Below are 19,796 nucleotides of genomic sequence, written 5' to 3' on the forward strand. Positions count from 1 at the left end.
TTCTGTAGACAGGTTCATTTTTGCCATATTTTAGATTCCACATAGAAGTGATATCATATGGTGTTTGTCTTTGTTCTTCTGACTTACTTTACTCAGTATGAGAGTCTCTAGTTCCATCAATGTTGCTGCCAATGGCATTATTTTGTTCATTTTATGGCTGAGTAGTGTTCCATTGCATATAGGTACCACATCTTCTTAATCCATTCATCTGTCAGTGGACATTTTTTCCATGTCTTGTCTATTGTGAGTGGTGTTGCAGTGAACAGAGGGGTGCATGTGCTTTTTTGAATTAAAGTTTTATCTGGATATATGCCCAGGAATGGGATTGCTGGGTCATATGGTACTTCTATATTTAGTTTTCTTTTTCTTTTTTTTTTTTTTTTTTTGCAGTTAATGAAATCCAGATAGCAGCTGATTTTTATGTGATTGTATGAGGCAAATTCTTTGCAATTTCCATGTATACATTCTGAACATAAACTGCCAGTAGAGCCTATTGTCAATCAATCAGAACTACAAGCTGGCCCCTGCTCCGTTTTTCTTTGTCCCCCTTGTTTTCCTGGAACCTCCATAATGTTCTCCACAGTGGTCGTACCAACTTACATTCCCACCAACAGTGAAGGAAGGTTCCCGTTTCTCCGTGGTCCTCCCTGGTATTTATTATTTGTAGATGTATTGAAGATGGCCATTCTAACCAGTGTGAGGTGGGACCTCATTGTGGTTTAGATTTGCATTTCTCTAATAATGAGTGTGTTGGGCATCTTTTCATGTGCCTGCTGGCCATCCATATGCCTTCTTTGGAGAAATGTCTATTTAGGGCTTCTGCCTATTTTTTTATTGGGTTGTTTGTTTTTGCTGTTGTATGAGTTGAAATATTTGTTTTCTTCTCTAACGTAGGCTGCAGATCAAGACCCTTGATGAACACTGGGAAGATCTCTGCTCTGTGCTCAGCACCCACCCAAACCTCCAACATCTCGACCTGAGTGGCAGCATCTTGAGTGAACAGGCCATGAAGACCCTCTGTATTAAGCTGAGGCAACCAACTTGTAAAATAAAGAATCTCATGTAAGGCCTCTCAACCCCTCTACATGCCCTTTTGCATGGCTGTGTCACAGCTTTCCTCTCCCACCTGTTTAGGAAGGCAAGCTATAAAATGTTTTCAGAGGGAATAAATTCTGTGGAAGGTAGAGGAACAAGTTCCCAAAGTCACAGTGGGGAATGCCTCAAGATCTTGTAAAGGGATTACTGAGGTGGGTTCATTTACTTGGGTTCTTGAAGGATGAATAGGAGTTGGTTAATGGAGAAAAAAGTGAGGGAGGTTCATTGCAACAAATCATAGAACTTGAGGCAATAGCAAGGTCAAAGGGCATGATCTATGGGAGACTTTATTCCAGTCTGTAATGCTTTTAGGATGATTAATAAGGTAACAAATATTTAAATACCTGATATAAGTTCTAGGTCTGTTGTAGACCCCAGGGTACTAACTGGACAACTACAGTAGGAAATGTAGGGCTCATTCTACTTCCACAAAGGTTCTATTCTTTGCTTTGCCTTCTAAGACCCAGCAAAGCACATGTGATGCTCAAGACTAGACCAAGTCAAGGTCTTGGTTGCAAACATTTTCCCCTTCCAGCTACGTCTACCTTTTCTAACTCATTTCCTTAATCTACGCTGAGTCAAGGAGGTTGGTGATGCCAGAATAGTGAATAGCGCCCTATTCATCTTAAGTCCTACACCAAACTTAACTTCTCTTGTCAGCAGCTATCTCGTTTTTCCCTTAGGAATCCCTCCCCACTAGCTGCCCCTGTTTTAAACTCTTGTTTATTTTGCTTTACTTTGCTCCTATAATTTGCGTTAATCTATGTCACCACTGTATTTGTCCTGCAACAATAATACATGATAATGATGGAGAGATGCAGGAAATACGAAGGATTTTAAGTTCTTTGAGGCCTCTTCAACGTTCTGTTTCCCTAATTACTTTCATATATTTTTGTAAATTTTCCATGCAGTTAGAAGTATATAGCCACATACCAATTTTTTAATCCAAATGATATCTCATTGCATGGAGTCTAGCATTTGACTTTTTTCTTCAACCTAAGCTTGGCTACACATCCATAGCTCTAGTCTTAAACTGTAACATATTTCATTCTTAAGCATAATTCTTGGGACTTGTGTAAATGTCTTCCCAGACTAGGTTAAGCTCCACAGAGCACAGAATATTAGCGTCACTTAGTAAGCTGTCCTCAGAGCCTGGTGCATCATAGGTGCTCAAGGATTTCTCGCTCTAAAATGAAATACAATTGACCCTTGAACAATGGAGGTATTAGGGGTGCCAACCCCTGCCCCTGTGCAGCCAAAAATCCAAACATAACTTTTAATTCTCCAAAAACTTAACCCCTCATAGTCTACTCTTGACCAGAAGCCTTATCCATAAACAGTCAATTAACACATATTTTGTGTTATATGTGTTATATACTGTACTCTTTCAATAAAGTAAGCTAGACAAAAATGTCATTATGAAAATCATAAGGAAGAGAAAGTATGTTTTTACAGTACTGTATTTTTATGGTTTTGGTTTTTTTCATCGTTGTTTTGTTTTTTTAGGGCCGCACCTGTAGCATGTGGAGGTTCCCAGGCTAGGGGTCAAATCAGAGCTGCCACTGCTGGCCTACACTACAGCCCCAGCAATGCCAGATCCGACCCACGTCTGTGACCTACACCACAGCTCACGGCAACACCAGATCCGCTAACCCCCTGAGCGGGGCCAGGGATCCAACCACATCCTCGTGGATACTCGTTGGGTTTGTTACTGCTGAGCCATGACGGGAACTCCACGGTACTGCATTTATTGATACGGTGAGCTTATGTCGTCTGCTTACACGGTGCATCATTTGTGGGTACCTCCAACCACAACACCACCTTCGAGGCTGTGTGTACCATGTACACGTCTGTACATAAATACACGTAACACTAGGCATCAAAAGTGAAAGGATAATGGGAGAGAGAAATGCCTATCTGTCTGCAGGCATAACGATTGATGCATGGACAATGAGGAGGCAGCAGTGCGATTGTTTCAGAGTAGCCCAGTCTACACACAGACTCATTACACAATGAAGAGGCAGCAGTGCGATTGTGTCAGAGTAGCCCAGTCTATACACAGACTTGTTACACAGTTTTTCTGTGCACAAGATCACAGTCATGTTCTTAACAACAAGCTTGAAAACAGTGTTAGATGTTTAAAAAGCACGTACCTGTGACCTTGGGCTGATACGTAGTTTCTGGAGCTACGAGAGACGAGAAAAGCATCCTGTGTGGTGATAGCACTCTTGGAAAGCAAAGCGAAGAGGGAATAAGAAAGCAAACACCGTTTTAATTGCATACGAAATGTCCCTCATCTTATGCCCACCTAAGGAGTAAACTCTCCGCTTCAATGCAAGCGTTGGACACAGGGGTCTACCTGCATTTTTTTTTTTATTAGAGTATAGTTGACTGACAGTGCTGTCAATTCCTGCTGACAGCACAGCAACCCCGTCACACACAGATGCTGTTGTCAGGTTCTCCTCCATCGTGGTCTCTCCCAAAGGACGGGATAGGACCTCACTGCTTATCCCTCGGAAATGTAGTAACACGCCTCAACCAACCCCAAGCTCCCCATCCAGCCAACTTCCCCCTCCCCCTTGGCAACTACAAGTCTGTTCTCTATTTTGGGGGAGGAGGGGTGTATTTTTTTAACAATTCTTTTTTTGAATATCCACTTTTTTGTTTATTTTACTTTTTGGCCACCCTGCAGCATGTGGAGTTCCCAGGCCAGGGATCAGATTCAAGCCACAGCTGTGACCTCTACCAGCTCTCTTCACCCACTGTGCTGGGCTGGGGATCGAACCTGCGTCCTGGTGCTGCAGAGAGATCGCGGCCAATCCCTTTGCACCACAGGGGAAACTGCAGTTTCTCTTTTGCAGAGAGGATCCTTTGTGCCATATTTTAGATACGTTTATGTATTTCAAAAATCTGTCAAAATGGACCCCAGCAGTTCAGACCCATGGGGTTCAAAAGTCAACTGTAAATGCAAAGAGAGATCAGAGTGGACATGGGGAAAGAGTAAGGCGGGAAAATCAGGATATAATTAAATGACACTGAAATGTCTGATGCATACTTTCTTTTCTCCACTGTAGATTTAAAAGTGCCCAGGTGACCCCCGGTCTCCGTCACCTCTGGGTAACGCTCGTTATCAATCGTAAGATTAAATACCTGGACCTGGAAAGCACTCGCCTGAAGGAGGAAGACGTTGTGATGGCTTGTGAAGCCATAAAGCACCCCAACTGCCAGCTGGAGTCTCTGAGGTACGTCCCAGGTGTGGTTTTGCTCTTTGGATTTCAGGGCTTTGTGGTTCTTCCTTCTTCCAGTGACGTGATCATCCACAGAAAGCTGCTAAAATATTACAGAGAGCTGGGCATCTGGGTGTGGCTGGTGGTGATGGTTGCACGGCGGTGTGTGGATAAGGACTGCCCCTGAAGTGCACATGGTGAAGACGGCGAGGTTGATGTGGTGTGTATTCCGCCCCCCAACATACCTTTCCTTTTTTTCTGGCACACACCCCTTTTATGTAGGCTACGAAATTGTTTATTTTCAGTTGCAGGAACATTTGACTTAAAACGTTATAGACGTTTCATGAGTACAACCTTCTCTGTCTACTTGTGTAAACCCTGCAGAGTGCTCACCACCAAAAATTTATATTCAGCTCGTGTAGGGGTTCACCAATCCTGGGACATCTTGGTCATGGCCATTTGGGGGCTCTGAGCCCTGTGTTGTCACGCATGGGCATGTGTGTGGCCGATGAGATGTGCTGGGACGAAAGAGAAACACTGCCTCCTGGGTGATTTTTGGTGTATTCCGAGGCAGATGAGCATGAGGTCTGTTCAGCTTAGCTCGTTGACACACCGCAGCTGTGGAAGAGTAGCTTGCTTTGCTCCGCATATTAACTTGAAAAGTGTGCCTTTAAAAACAGAAATCCAAGGAAGTCAGAGCATAGACGTCCTTACAGGATGGAAATGCAGCTGCGTCTGCCCAATACCATGTGGGATTTTTTTAACCACCCCTGGGAATGAAAAGGAAGCAACTATCGCCTCTCCCTCCCCCTCTGTCCCCACCTCCCCCTCTCTTCCCCCTTCCGTCCCCCCCGCCCCCCGTCCCCCTCTCTGCCCCCCCCCCCCCGTCCCCTTCTCTCCCCGCCTCCGTCCCCCTCCCTCTCTCTCTGTCTCTCCTTCACAAATAGGTAACTAGAGCTTGGATTCAAAGAATACGTAAAATACACCTTATCAGAAAAGAGAGGAGGGAGTGAGGCCATTTGGAGCCAAGGAAAGAGACACGTTCGAAGTCTATGGGGAGAGGTGACAGCCCATTTCGGGGAGCCCTAGTGAGTTTACCTTCGGGTAATGTAAGAGGACAGGAGTGTTCTCTTTCCTTCACTGCTTATTCCCAGACCCTGGAACTGCTTCGTTTCCAGCACCAGCTCCATGTAACGCCCCTGAAGCTGCATCGGATGGAGAAAAGTCTTGGGGTGATAGGCTAACTCTGGAAGTGGGAGGTGCCTTTGAAAGACAGGTTGGACCACATGGGAAGGGATTTTGATGCCAGGCTCAATGGGAGATTCATTTTCTTCCATCCCACCAACGCAGAGCTCAGATTATGTTGCAAACGCTGTCTCGTGGGCTCTGGGGAATGTGCTGACCAGGCGGACTAAGTTCTGGTTGCGTGATACTCTCTGGCTGGCACCAGGAGGCGTGGAGGCAAAACTAGTGAACCAGAAAACACACCTGCACTCCCACAGCAGACGCCTGTTACGCTGGGAGACCTCTAAAAGGTCCATGTAAAAGTCTCCAGAGCAGATCGTTGATGCCACTTTCCATGTGCTAGTGTACTGGGAGACAAAGATGCAAAAATATAAATGGTTGAGACAGAATAGAAGGGCATTTACTGCCTGTGTAAAAATAGACCAAGGGGGTGGGATGGATGGGAGGGGCCCTCCCACATGGGCTGACAGGTTCTACCATTAATATGCAGCTTCCAGGATCTTCCTGGGCACAGACGGTCTGCTTATGGAAGCAGGGCCGGCTCGGGGACACCTGGAGGTTGATGGACCTGACCCAGATGTGGGTCCAGTCACTTCTTTTAGGAGGAACTCACTAACGGGTGTGTCCTGCGATCACACCCATTGCAAGGCAGCCTGGGAAAGGTGGTCCAGCCCTGCATCCAGGTAGAAGAACAGGTTCGCGCACGGGTAGAGCAAAGCCTGGGCTGCCGCTGTGGAGGCGCGTCTAACCCTCACAACTGCCGCTGTGGTTGGCAGCACGGCCATCCCCATTTTTCCGATGGCAGTGCCATTTGCACCACCGCAGCTCAAGTGACAAGGCAGACCTTGAGGGTATGTACTCTTTAAGGCTACCGACTTGTGACTAGTCGATAAAACAGGTCCTGGGGAGCAAATGCTCATCATGAGCGCGGACCGTAATAGTGCATTACAAACATCACATTTGCTGGGAGACTAGATCTTAATTACTCTCCAAAAAAATGGTAATTATGTGACACGATGGCGGTACAAGCTAATGGTACACTGGCAAGCATATAAATGTATCAAAGCAACATGTTTACACATTAAACTTACACAGTGTTCCGTCAGATACATTTCTTTCCCTCTAGCCACATCCACAGCGAATGGAAGTTCCAGGGCCAGGGATCCAATCAGCTGCAGTACCCCCAGATCCTTAACTCACTGCACTAGTCAGGGATCAAGCCCACATGGCCGCAGAGACAGTGCTGCATCCTTAACCGAATCCGCCACAGCGGGAACTCCATTCAGTTTGTTTATAAGTACAAATACAAATGCAGGCAATGTCAGCCAGGGAGCATTGCTAAGATGGAAATAATGCTGGGGAGAGAGGGGTGGGCCTGGGAAGGGTGGGGCAGGTACAGTTAAATAAAGCAGCAAGACTCACTCAGAAGAGATGACCCTAGGGAGACCTGGATGAAAAGTTGAACCACACAAAGACCTGGGGCTGAGGATGAGGGAGGGGTGTCCCAAACAGGAACAGCACGTGCCCAGCCCCCGAGGCCGAGGGAAACAGCGTCCAGGAGCCACCCACGTGGAGAGAGCAGCTGCAGGGCCGTGAGGGAGGGGAAACGGTTGCTGCTGGGGAGCCATGGGTCCGTGTGTCACATTGCCTGTCTGCAGGTTGGATCGCTGCGGATTAACCCACAGCTCTTGTCTGGCGCTTTCCCAAGTCCTTGTTACATCCGTCAGCCTGAAGTCCCTCAGCCTGGCAGGAAACAAGGTGACAGACCCGAGCATAAAGCCACTCTGCGATGCCCTGAGGTCTACACAGTGCACTCTGCAGAAGCTGATGTGAGTTACCCTTTTGCCCGGTTATCTTCGCTTAACTGAGACCATCCAGGTCAGGGGGGGAAAGGGGGAGGGAAGTTGGCGGGAGCATAAGCAGAGCGCATAAAACGGGACTTCCTAGGAGTCCGAGAAAGACCCAAAATGTAACATCTGTGTCTTTGCTCCTGACCCCAAACCGATAGAGAAAATCAAAGCAGAAGCTGAACTTGAAGAAACGTAGCAGATGGTGGTTTCCTGGGGCTGGGCGTTGGGGGAAGGGGGAGATGATGGCCAAAGGCATGAACTTGCAGTTAGAAGAGGACTAAGTCTGCGAGATCCAATGTACAGCATTCTTTTTTTTTTTTTTTTTTTTTTTTGTCTTTTTGCTATTTCTTGGGCCGCTCCCGCGGCATATGGAGGTTCCCAGGCTAGGGGTCGAATCGGAGCTGTAGCCACTGGCCTACGCCAGAGCCACAGCAACACGGGATCCGAGCGAGCCGCATCTGCAACCTACACCGTAGCTCACGGCAACGCCGGATCGTTAACCCACTGAGCAAGGACAGGGACCGAACCCCGCAACCTCATGGTTCCTAGTCGGATTCGTTAACCACTGCACCACAACGGGAACTCCCTGATTATAGTTAAAACGTGTTATAAACTCGATGTGGCACCAGTGCCGCTGTCCTTGAAAGTCGTGGGATTGTGGTTAAGCTGCCACCTGTGACATCCTTAAGCGCCGGGCTCTGTGCCAAGTATTCTGCTCCTTTAATGCCATCTTCACAAACAACCTACCAGAGAGGAATTTTTTTTCCTCCCACGTACTGATAAGGAAAATAGAATCCAGAAGAAGGGAAGTCCCCTGTCTGAAGTCACGGGGAATAAAAGGCACAATGAAACCATGAGCTTCCGTCTGATACCTGGGGAACTGATCTGTTACCTGGGAATTTCCTGCTTGATACCCTACAATGTGGGCAAGGTTGTGTCTGCCTCCAGCTCCCAAAGCATGCTGTGGCACGAGCATCCTTCGTCCGTTCAAGTTTGCTTCTAAAATCAGAGCAAAAGCTGAAAACAAAACAGCACAAGTTACCCTTTAAAGCCCAGAGTTAAAAAAAAAAAAAAAATCAAAGCAGAAGGTAATGTAACTTCTTTCCAGCAACGGTGCAGGGGAGGGGAAAATACTTTTCTTCTTAGGTTTAGTGTCTGGAGCCTGCAAATTAAACCAACAATGGGTGGATGAGCAGGAGAAAAGGCATGCAGATGGCATGGATGTGAATTGTTTCACTGGGCATGGAGGCTTCACAGAAAGGAAGTGGAAAACCTAAGAAGCATTTAGACTTCGGAGCTTAGCTTATATGCCATTTTCACAAGAGGTAATGAATTGTGGAAGAAGGACTAGACAGAGAAAAGGGGTTGGGGGCATCTAGGGTTGATAAATTATGGGAAAGTGACTGGAAAGTATATGGAAGACATTAATGGAAAATCGAGATTAGAGGAAGACTTAGCTCAGTCCTATCTCCATCACTGTGATAAGGGTCATTCTTTCCTTGGTACAGAGGGGAGGAAATAGATGGTATGCTTTTGGGCAGATAGGTGCAGAGCAGAGAGCAACTCCCATGTTTGCTTTTTCTAAATTGCTTTCAGCTCAAAATAATCTTTAAGCCCCAGTAGCATATGTTGAGGCAGCCTGTCCTGATCCCTTTCAAGTCCAACCCAGACAGCGCTTCATCCTTTGTGGAAAGAAACCACCGTCAGTGACACGGCACCGGTGCCTGCTGGGTGCAAATGCATCTAAAGCGCTTAGAGCAGTGCCTCATTCATCTTTGTCACCACCTCTTGATAGAAGTGCTGTTAAACTCTTGTTCATTGTTGTAAGTTCTGTTGACGTATAATTGAGTTACAAGGTGGTGATAATTTCTGCTGTACAACAGTGATTCAGTTACACACACACACACATCTATTCTTTGAGATTCTTTTCCCTCATAGATATCACAGAATATTGGGCAGCGTTCTCTGTGCTGCACAGCAGGTCCCCATTGGCCAATCATTCCATATACCTCAGTGTGTATGTGCCCGTCCTAAACCCCCAATGCATCCCTCCCCCAAGCCTGTCCCCCTTTTTTTTCTTTTTAGGGTCACACCATTGGCATATGGAAGTTCCTAGGCTAGGGGTCGAACTGGAGCTGCAGCTGCTGGCCTACACCACAGCCACAGCAACGCTGGATCTGAGCTGCATCTGCCACCTATACCATAGCTTGCAGCAATGCCGGGTCCTTTAACCCACTGAGCAAGGCCAGGGATTGAACCTGCTTCCTCATGGATACTAGTTGGGTTCTTAACCCGCTGAGCCCCAGCAGAAACTCCACCGTAAACTTTTCAACTTGAGTATGTTTCTGTTCTGTAGATAAGTTCAGTTGTATCCTTTTTTTACATTCTACACATAAGTGATAGAACATTCTGTCTTTTCACTTTATGACTAATTTCACTTAGTATGATAATCTCTAGGTCCATCCATGTTGCTGCAAAGGGCATTAGTTCATTCTTTTTTATGGCTGAGTACTATTCCATTGTTTATGTGTACCGTATCTTCTTTATCCATTCCTCTGTCGATAGACATGTAGGTTGCTTCCATGTCTTGGCTATTGTAAATAGTGATGCTATGAACATAGGGGTGCATGTATCTTTTCAAATTAGGGTTTTCTCCCAACATATGTCCAGGAGTGGGACTGCAGGATCATGTGGATCATATCGATAGTTCCGTATTTAGTTTTCTGAGAAACTGCCAAGCGCCTTTCCATAGTAGTTGCACCAATTTACATTCCCACCAACAGTTGAACTCTCATTTTCAAGTGCTGTTTCTTCTGAAACTTTGATAAAGAGATGGAGTATATGTTTAGTGTATGTCTGTGGGTCACATTGTATTAAATGTCGGTACTTTTTTCTTTTTTTTTTTTTTTTTTTTTGTCTTTTTGCTATTTCTTGGGCCGCTCCCGCAGCATATGGAGGTTCCCAGGCTAGGGGTTGAATCGGAGCTGTAGCCACTGGCCTACGCCAGAGCCACAGCAACACGGGATCCGAGCCGCATCCGCAACCTACACCGTAGCGCACGGCAACGCCGGATCGTTAACCCACTGAGCAAGGGCAGGGACCGAACCCGCAACCTCATAGTTCCTAGTTGGATTCGTTAACCACTGCGCCATGATGGGAACTCCAAATGTCGGTACTTCTAAATAGGAAGGCCTCTCGTCTCTGGAAGACCTCACACCATAGGGCATGTGGGGAGTGAAAGGAGAGTAGACTGGCAGTGCCCATGTGCAGCCCTCAGTGGGTGATGGCAGATTTCATCGCCCGCGATCCTGAGAGGTGCATCTCTGGACCAAAGCAGTGGAGTTGAGTCTTCAGGTTCAATGCAGATGGGATATGGCCTCACAGGCCAGCATGCATCTGCCATGGGGGGAAGCTTTCCTCCCTTCCTTGCACAGGAGGAGAGATGGGAACTTAAGAATAGACGTCATTTGGAGTTCCTGTTGTGGCTCAGTGGAAACGAATCCGACTAGGAACCATGAGGTCGCAGGTTTGATCCCTGGCCTTGCTCAGTGGGTTAAGGATCCAGTGTTGCCGTGACCTGTGGTATAGGTTACAGACATGGCTCAGATCCCACATTGCTGTGGCTCTGGCATAAGCTGGTGGCTACAGCTTCGATTATACCCCTAGCCTGGGAACCTTCATATGCCGTAAGTGCGGCCCTAGAAAAGAAAAAAAGAATAGACATTATTTCTTTTCTTGGACTCTCTGCTTGCAGACTCGGGGACTGTGGCCTCACAGCTGCTGACAGCCAGGATCTGGCCTCAGCCCTCACCAAGAACCAGAGCTTGACACACCTGTACCTGGCCAGCAACAGCCTGGGGAGCGAAGGCGTGAACCTGTTGGGTCGAGCCATGAAACTTCCCAACTGCAGTCTGCAGAGGCTGATGTGAGTCCTGCCCACTGCCCCACAGGGATTCATGGCTTTATTACAAGGAATGCAAAGCCGTGGGAGGTGTGGAAATTATCAGGATAAAGGGACCTAATAAGTCCCGTCCCTACTGATAACTACAAGATATCTTCCCTCCATGGAAAATTCCATCTCTGCTTCTGTGCTGCCTTGTGGTGGTGGGAGGTCCACCTTTCATCAAAATACTGCCAGTTCTCATGATTCGTGGCAGGCATGTTCTGTGAAGGTGCCATGAATAAGGACTGAACCATTGCTCCTCGGGGAGCACGGGGTTAGGTTCCTGGGAGCCTCTGGTCACAGCATGTCCTTCAGCCAATCCATACAGAACCTTGTTTTGTGTGTTTCTGGGTTTTTTTAAAAACGGTGTTGGAGTGTAGTTGACTTACAGTTGTGTTAGTTTCAGGTGTACCGCAAAGTGAATCAGTTACACACGCGCACATATCCATTCCTCTTCAGATGCTCTTCCCATGCAGGATTTTACGGAGGATCGAGTAGATTTCCCTGTGCTGTACAGCAGGTCCTTGTTAGTTAACTATTTTCTGTACAGTAGGTATATATGTCGGTCTCATCCCCCTAACTTACCCCTCTCCCCAACATATTTCCCCTTTGGCAACCTTAAGTTTGCTTTTGAAATCTGTAAGTCTGATTCTGTTTTGTGAGTAGCTTCTTTTGCGTCATGGGATTGTGCTCAGAGACGTCTTATCTAATATATATTATTGATTCTTTAACGTTAATGCACAGCCAAAAGCACTGTATATAACTCATGCCTGTACCTCAAGCCTGTGTAATACATATATTTTCTCCATGAGGCACATACCCAACCCTGTCACACTTAGGACACTAGGCAGCATCTTAGCACTATGCTTGGGTGCCATTTGAAGTGGCATCAAAAACAACAAAAATGAAAAAACAAAAGTGGCACTGATTGGACCACAAAGAGGATACTCACTTATGGTGTGAGGCTGAAGTGAGTTCCGCCTCAGCTGCGAGCACGTGCAGCCGGACAATTCCAGTTTTTCTCTGCTCTGTGCTGCGCTGATTTGTGAGGACTGATTGAGGGATCACAGGTTTGAGGGAGGAGGCAGATTCAGGAATCCATAATCCATGAATAGTAAGGCTGGACTACTTACGAAGCACCTGCGTTGGGCAAACACTCTTGGTTGCTGGTGCCTGAGATGGAACACGGATGTGGGCGCTAAGTTTACACAGGGTAGATGCCTGGAGGGGGCTGTTGGATACATGATGGGATCTTCAGACCATGGCGCTGATGACGCGGGACGAACAGCCACAAAATCTTGTGTGACCAACACGCCCACAGCTGGGGGATGCTGTGTCCCCTAGTACAATAGGCCCCCTTGTACAATAGGCATCCTGGCCACAGATTTGAAAATGGCCCTTGCGTGTGGCCAGATGACTCTTCTACGCTGAATCTTGGTTTGGCAGTGAGAAGCAGTGATGGTCACTCCGGCTCAGTGCCGACAGCCAGCTCTGCCTTGCTCCACTGGGGTCCTGTCCCGTTGCGTTCTGCAACGGATCATTTGTCCGCCCATACCTTCCTATGAGTGAAACTTTTTTTTTTCCTGTCCTTTTTTGAGGGCCGCACCTGCGGCATATGGAGGCTCCCAGGCTAGGGGTCTAATTGGAGCTGCAGCCACCGGCCTATGACACAGCCACAGCAACATTAGATCCAAGCCGCATCTGTCACCCACACCACAGCTCACAGCAACACCAGATCCTTAACCCACTGAACGAGGCCGGGGATCGAACCTGCAACCTCATGGTTCCTAGTCGGATTCGCCTCCTCTGCGCCACGTCGAGAACTCCTATGAGTGAAACTTTTTAATGTGTACCTGTAGCCAGCAAATCTGTTAAAGGCTCTACCTTTGATGTCCATGTCTACCTTAGGACAAGTTCTGAGGTTCCTCAGTGGATGAATGATGAGATACCCAGTAGGGTAGGTAGAAGAGTGGCTCCCCCACACCCCCCTCCAAGATGCCTGTGTTTTAATCCCTGGAACCTAAGACTATGCCAAGGTAAAAAGAACTTGGCCATGTGGTAAGTGAAGAATCTTGAAATGGGGAGATGCTCTCGGATTATCTCCGTGCCCCCCACTCCCGCCACTGTAACCATGAGTGTTCTTCAAAGGGAAAGAAGGAGGTAGCAGAATCAGAGGGCAGGGGCTGGTGACACAAGCTGGAAAGCACAGGGAAGCAGGTGGTCCCCCTCAAGCCTCCAGATGGAACACAGCCCTGCTGACATGACAGCTTGAGGTCGAGCCCAGTGAGACTCAGACCTCCAGAACCGTGAGATAAGCTTGGAGTGTTTCAAGCCACAGAGTTCGTGGTAATGGTTTGCGGTTACACAGCCGTAGGACGCTCCCAGAGAGAGGACGGAGGAAAGTTAAAAAGAGACGGATCTCGCTATCATCCAGCACACACATTTTGCCTAGCACACTGCAGCCATCCCATCACCAACGCGCGGAGGGGGAGCAGACTGAGGCCAAGGGAAGCTGCTCCCCAGGGTCCCAGCGGGGACTGTGTTTGACTGTCCTCTTTCCCCATGTGTGCCCTGCAGACTGAATGCCTGCAACCTGGATGTGGCTGGCTGTGGCTTCCTTGCATTTGCACTTATGGGCAACCGACGCCTGACGCATCTGAGCCTCAGCGTGAACCCCTTGGAGGATGACGGGATGAAGCTTCTGTGTGAGGTCATGATGGAGCCGTCGTGCCATCTCCAGGACCTCGAGTAAGTGCGCCTGCGTCTTGGGGACGAACTCTTACAGGGAGGGGGCGAGGCTTGAGGCTCTAGGTCAAGAGAGATGGGGGAGCTCCCGTCATAGCTCAGTGGTTAACGAACCCGACTAGTAACCATGAGGACGTGGGTTCGATCCCTGGCCTCGCTCAGTGGGTTAAGGATTCAGCATAGACATGAGCAGTGATGTAGGTCACAGATGAGGCTCAGATCCCACGTTGCTGTGGCTCTGGTGTAGGCCGGCAGCTGTAGCTCCAATTTGACCCCTAACCTGGGAACCTCCATATGCCACGGGTGCAGCCCTAAAAAGACCAAAAAAAAAAAAAAAAGAGAGAGAGAGAGAGAGACCACAGATTAGTTCTAGGGTCAACTGATGGTCACTTTTTCCAGCAGACTCTCGGGGTAAGTTGATGTGTGGACACCACAGTGAGGGTGGGAAGGAGAGAGAAAGTATTCTAAATGGGAGCCCCGTGGCAGGGTCTGTGGGGTTCTAGGGCACCCTGACCTCCAAAACCCCTTCACTTTCCAGAACATCTTCTTGCCCTGCACGCATCTTCAGTTCATCGTTCTGTATGTGAAATGGAGATGGAGCAGGGTGGCTGTCTCTCTCTCCATCCCTTTTCTTTCTGGGGCTCAAATTTCTTCACCCCTTTATTGGAACATTTCTGTGCAACAGGAATACTGCACTGTTTAAAAAAAAAAAACTAGAAAAAAATAAAAGACCTCAATGAGCAGAAATAAATCTCTAAGCTCACAACCAAGCCATGATCTCTCTTAATATTTTGGTAAATGTCTCCTGGATGCATAAGCCGCGTGGAATGTGTCACCAAGAAAGGATCCCAGCAGTTACCACTTGCAGCATTCTTACCATGTGGCAGGCACAGGGTTTTTAAATATTTTGCAGCCCCCTCCCCTCCCCAATCATATGCCAGGGGGCACGGACACTCCCAAGCCTAAACCTTGCCTTTGGTCTCACATTCTGTCCTTGCCAATGAGCAGACCATCAGAGTAAATGAAGCATGATAGGGTATTCCACTTCCTGATGCATCGTAACGTTTTAAATCCCCTAAAGTTGGACACTTAGCCTATGTCCAGCGTTTTAGTTGTGGGTACCTTATAAACCTCAGTGTGCTCATTGGCCTTTTCTTAAGATCCAGGTTAAAGGCAGAGTTAATGGACCAAAATGTGGGGCCATTTTTGAGACCTGTCCCTCCCTCTGAATAAACCGGTGAAAGGAACTGGGTGGAGATGGTAGTGCACAAACCTCTGAGTAGACCCTGACCGTTAATTCTATTTATTGTCATGAAACCGGCATGTTGAGCCCTCCGGCTTGGGGGACTGGAATCCTAAGCTTGGTTCTTTGGCGGTGCCATTTCTCTGGGATTGGATTTAATGCTGGGTGGCTGCCTGGTCCTTGCCGTCAGGGTTGGCCCAGACCTGGTCATTCCCACCTGATCCTCACGCCTGAGACCTTCCGCACTCTCGATGTGAAGGCCTCACCGAGCCGGACCCAGCGGGATGGCCCTGTGCCAGGCACACGGCGTCGGGGGTAGGAGACTCTGTCACCACCTCCATCATCTCTGCTCGGTGAACTGTCCCGTGTCCACGCAGCGGGTCATTTCCATCCCCCACCTCCCACTCCTGGGAACAGATCCTTTCCTCAGGGACCCTGTCTGGCATTTCAGGGACCTCTGTCCTCCTCCTCCCTCTCAGGGCTCTGTCCCTTTGTCAAGGACCCTATGAGTTTCCACTCATGTTTTTTTTTCTCTCTCTCTACCTCTCCTCTCCATGGGGAATCTTAATCCCATCTTCAGGTGGTAAGAAGCTCTAATAGGCTCATTTCTTTTTCTAAAGATGCCTCCGGAGATACCCCTTTCCCTCCCCTATTATCCCTCCCCTGAGATGATCCACTCTTCCGTGCTGTTGAAGGGGTGGACAGAAAGGTTACCAGTTAGGAAGGCATGAGGAGAAGCTCTGCTAATGTTTCTGGACATTATCCCGCTGTGGCACTCTCCTCAAAAGCTGCAGGCATTCTCTGTCTCCGATCTCTCTGAGTATCTCTCCATCTCTCCCCTTCCTCTTGCAGACTGGTGAAGTGCCAGCTCACTGCCACTTGCTGCAAGAGCCTGTCCCACGTGATCACAAGAAATAAACACCTGCAGAGCCTGGACCTTGCCGCCAACGCCCTGGGCGACAATGGGATCGAAGTGCTGTGTGAGGGACTGAAGCAGAAGAATTCTCTGAGGAGACTTGGGTACGTTCCTGGGATCACCCCCTTTGAGGGCTGGACGCAGAGGAAGGGGCTACAGACATGAAGTTGCTTGAACAAAGACCATGTTCAGATTTTCACCAGCCCATCAAACTCGACAGAATACAACCTTGGCCAAGTCACCAGCCGGGATGTAAATTCCAACTGGGCTCCTTTACATGGGTGGATGAAAGAGCAAGTGCTCGAGAACAGGATGTGGAGGTAGTGAGCACTCAGTAGATTCATGTTTTTGGAAAATCCATGTGCGCTGGGCACAGTGCCAAATGGTAGAGGTACGGAGGTATATAGATCTGAGCGTGGCTGCATCCAGGGTCTAGTGAGGAAGAGGGACCAAAAAAGCAAGTGATAATGCAGGTGGTTCTCAAGCTTTAGTCAGCATCCGAGTTGCCCCACAGGTTTGGTAAAACAGTGTGCCAGTGCTTCCAGTGGAATATTACTCAGCCATAAAAAAGGAAGGAAGCACTAACACTGACTACAATGTGGATGAAACTTGAAAATGCCAGGCTCAGTGGAAGACGCCAAATATAAAGGGTCATATGTCATATGATTCCACTCCTGTGATACAACTGGAGTGGGCAGATCCACAGAGGCAGAAAGCAGATTGCAGGGAGGCTTCATGTTACTGTGTTTCACAGAGAGTACATTTTTTTTTTACAAATCAAAGACCCGTGGCAACCCTGGGTGGAACAAGTGTATCGGTGCCATTTTCCTGACAGCGTTTGCTCACTTTGTATCTGTCATGTTTTGGGAATGTTTGCAGTGGTTCAAACTCTTTTGTTACTACTGCATTTGTTATGGTGATCTGTGACCCGTGAGCCTTTTAAAAAGAAATTTTCACTTTTTGAGTTGAAGGACTGTTGCTTTACAAGGCTGTGTTCATTGCGAGGGTGCAGCAAAGTGACTCACTTATACACACCTGGGTCTTTTTCAGGTTCTTTTCGGTATGAGGTCTCGTGAGGTAGGGAGTAGAGGTTCCTGGGCTCTACAGTAGGTCCTTGTTTACCTGTTTTATGTCTACTAGTTTGTGTGTTACTCCCAGAGCAGAGAGCTCGGATGCAACTACCCTAACTCACTGACTGCTCAGATGGTGCGCATTTTTACCCCGATTTTTAAAGTATCTCCATTGTTTTTTAGACATAATCCTATTGTGCCCTTAATAATCGACATGACAGTGTCCGCATGGCTCTCATAAGCACTGGCAAACACAGTAACTCGTGACTGGCTTCATCATGATACCCACTTCATTGTGGTGGCCTGGAGCCAAACCCGCCGTGTCTGAGGTCTGTCTGTTGGCGTTTCGGGGGGGCAGGAGGGTCTGCTGAATGGGCGTGCATTTCCTTTTGCAGTGATGGGGATAAGTTGAGGTCTGGCTGCAGGATGCTGGACTGCCCTCCAATGGGCGTTGGCTGCCTTTCACAAAGTCCCCACCATGTGCTCGCATCATGTGTGTGCTACTGACAGCCCACGTGATGCTGGGGCGGGGGCATAGCATCCGTCTTTGGGGCTTCATCCCCGGACCCACCTCCCTCTCTAAGCCGCACCTCGTCCTCAGGCTCATCGCCACTTCCCTCCTCTCTCCTCTGCTTCTCTCCGGGCCGTCCTGCCCAGGTCCAGCTCCTTTTCATCTCTTAGCTCCCAAGATCTATGACTCTGGTCTTCTTGTCTGTGTGGCTGCCTCCATCTAGAAATATTACAAGCCTTGAAGAACCCAACCTTTCACCCTCTCAGCGCCTGCACTTGCGTACCTGAGGTGTGCAGCCGGGGGCAGGGGGGCAAGACAAGCAAGGGAAGGCTGGTTTTGCGTGCAGTCTGGTCTTGGATGTCCATTTCTCACTTTCCCCTCTGTTAGGTGTTTCCAGTTAACTGGCTTCCCCACTCCCTCCCACAAGGATCTCAAACCACCTGCATCCTCTGGGAACTTGGGAACCTTCTCATGCTTCACAGCTGGCTTCACCTCCTACAACTGAAAGACAACCATCGGCGAGCCCTCGTCTCTCTGCACCCACGTTCCCTTCTTTCTGCAATGATGCAGGATGCACCCCTCCTGCGTCAGAGGTTAACCTCACCTGGCATCTTGTCTGTGAAAACTTTCCTTGTACATCATTGCACTAACTCCCCCTCACCGCTGCCACAGCCTCCCTCCTAGAGATTCTCTGTTCACGTAAATGCTTAGATAGCATTTTATAAGCAACCTGCCCCCTGAAACAAAAAAGCAACTAAGTCTTCATGTACTCCCATCTCACTGTCTAGCTGTAGGCAGCTGAGACCACTTGAGCGGCATCCCGCAGACTTTGCATTCCATCACGAAAACTCCCACATGACACCAAAGCTAGAATGATGGGGACATTTAAAACCTATACAGCCACCCCCTCGTTTTGACAGCCATCAACAATTCCACTCCGTCCGCTGAAGTATGTCACAGCAAGTTCTAGATTTTGACCGTCAGCCCCTAAATACCTTGGCATGCATCTCCGAAGCAAGAGAACCCTGCGACACCACCGCTATGCCCCCAGCCATGTTGCTTGGCTTGGCACTGCTCTTAGGATAAGGTCCTGCATCCTGAACCCCACCTCCAACTCTGTCACCTGATTGACTTTCGGAGTCTCAGGTCCGTCCCGCCCCTTCTCTCCGCCAGAGTGATGGATGTGCAGTTTCTTACTCAGGCATCCATGCCTCCTGCCTCTGCTCCCCCAGCTTTTCCTTCTTTTGCCTTTTGAGTTGCAGGTGATGTCACTTGCTTGGCAAGCCTTGTGCCTGCTCCTTGTCTACTCGTTACAGGCTCTTTCACCCTCAAGCTTGCCTGCCTTCCACAACCGTAATCGAGCCATGCAGAAGCTCTCAAAGGGAGAGCCCGTGGCAACAGCAGCAGCACCGTCTGGGAGCTCATTAGAAAAGAAAATTCGGAGTACCTCCCGGAGCTACTAAACGAGAAACTTGACGGCTAGAGCTCATCACTTTTTTTTTTTAATTGCCACATGCACGGCACATGGAAGTTCCTGGGCCAGGGATTCACTCTGTGCCACAGCTGCAGCACCACCAGATCCCTGCACCCACAGCAGCAGGCCAGGGATCGAACCGGCAACACCACAGTGGCCTCAGCCACTGCAGGCAGATGCTTAACCCACTGTGCCACAGTGGGAACTCCTCACCTCTCTGTTTATTTTCTTATTGTTTAATTTTTGGCTTCCCCGTGGTAAAAGAAGTTCCCAGGCCAGGGATCAGATCCGAGCCACGGTCGAGACCTAAGCCGCAGTTGCAGCAACACCAGATCCTTAACCCACTGTGCTGGGCCAGGGATCAAACCAGTACCAGAGCAGCGACCCAAGCCACTGCAGTGACAGTGTGGGATTCCCCGACCTTCTGTGCCAGAAGAGAACTCCTGCTTTATTTTACACGTGGGGTTTGTACCTCCT

General features: G+C 48.5%; 1 protein-coding gene across 4 annotated transcripts in view; it reads left to right on the forward strand.

Moving 5' to 3' along the window:
- NLRP5 (NLR family pyrin domain containing 5) overlaps window positions 1-19,796 on the forward strand; it is a 37,517-nt gene that overhangs the window by 16,560 nt on the left and 1,161 nt on the right. For 3 of the 4 annotated variants that reach the window (XM_005664875.4, XM_084962181.1, XM_084962180.1), the window contains exons 5-10: window positions 895-1,062; window positions 4,170-4,337; window positions 7,226-7,396; window positions 11,172-11,342; window positions 13,938-14,108; window positions 16,201-16,368. In XM_005664875.4, coding sequence (XP_005664932.1) covers window positions 895-1,062; window positions 4,170-4,337; window positions 7,226-7,396; window positions 11,172-11,342; window positions 13,938-14,108; window positions 16,201-16,368 — 1,017 coding nt within the window. Of the gene's footprint in view, window positions 1-894; window positions 1,063-4,169; window positions 4,338-7,225; window positions 7,397-11,171; window positions 11,343-13,937; window positions 14,109-16,200; window positions 17,232-19,796 lie in introns of those variants that run through there. The other variant, XM_084962182.1, reaches the window with a different exon arrangement.

The sequence above is a fragment of the Sus scrofa genome, chromosome 6, assembly GCF_054392235.1.
Source record: "Sus scrofa isolate SSC_HxYL_T2T_F1_AM1 chromosome 6, Sscrofa_HxYL_maternal_Yorkshire_Landrace_v2.0, whole genome shotgun sequence".
NCBI lineage: Eukaryota > Metazoa > Chordata > Mammalia > Artiodactyla > Suidae > Sus > Sus scrofa.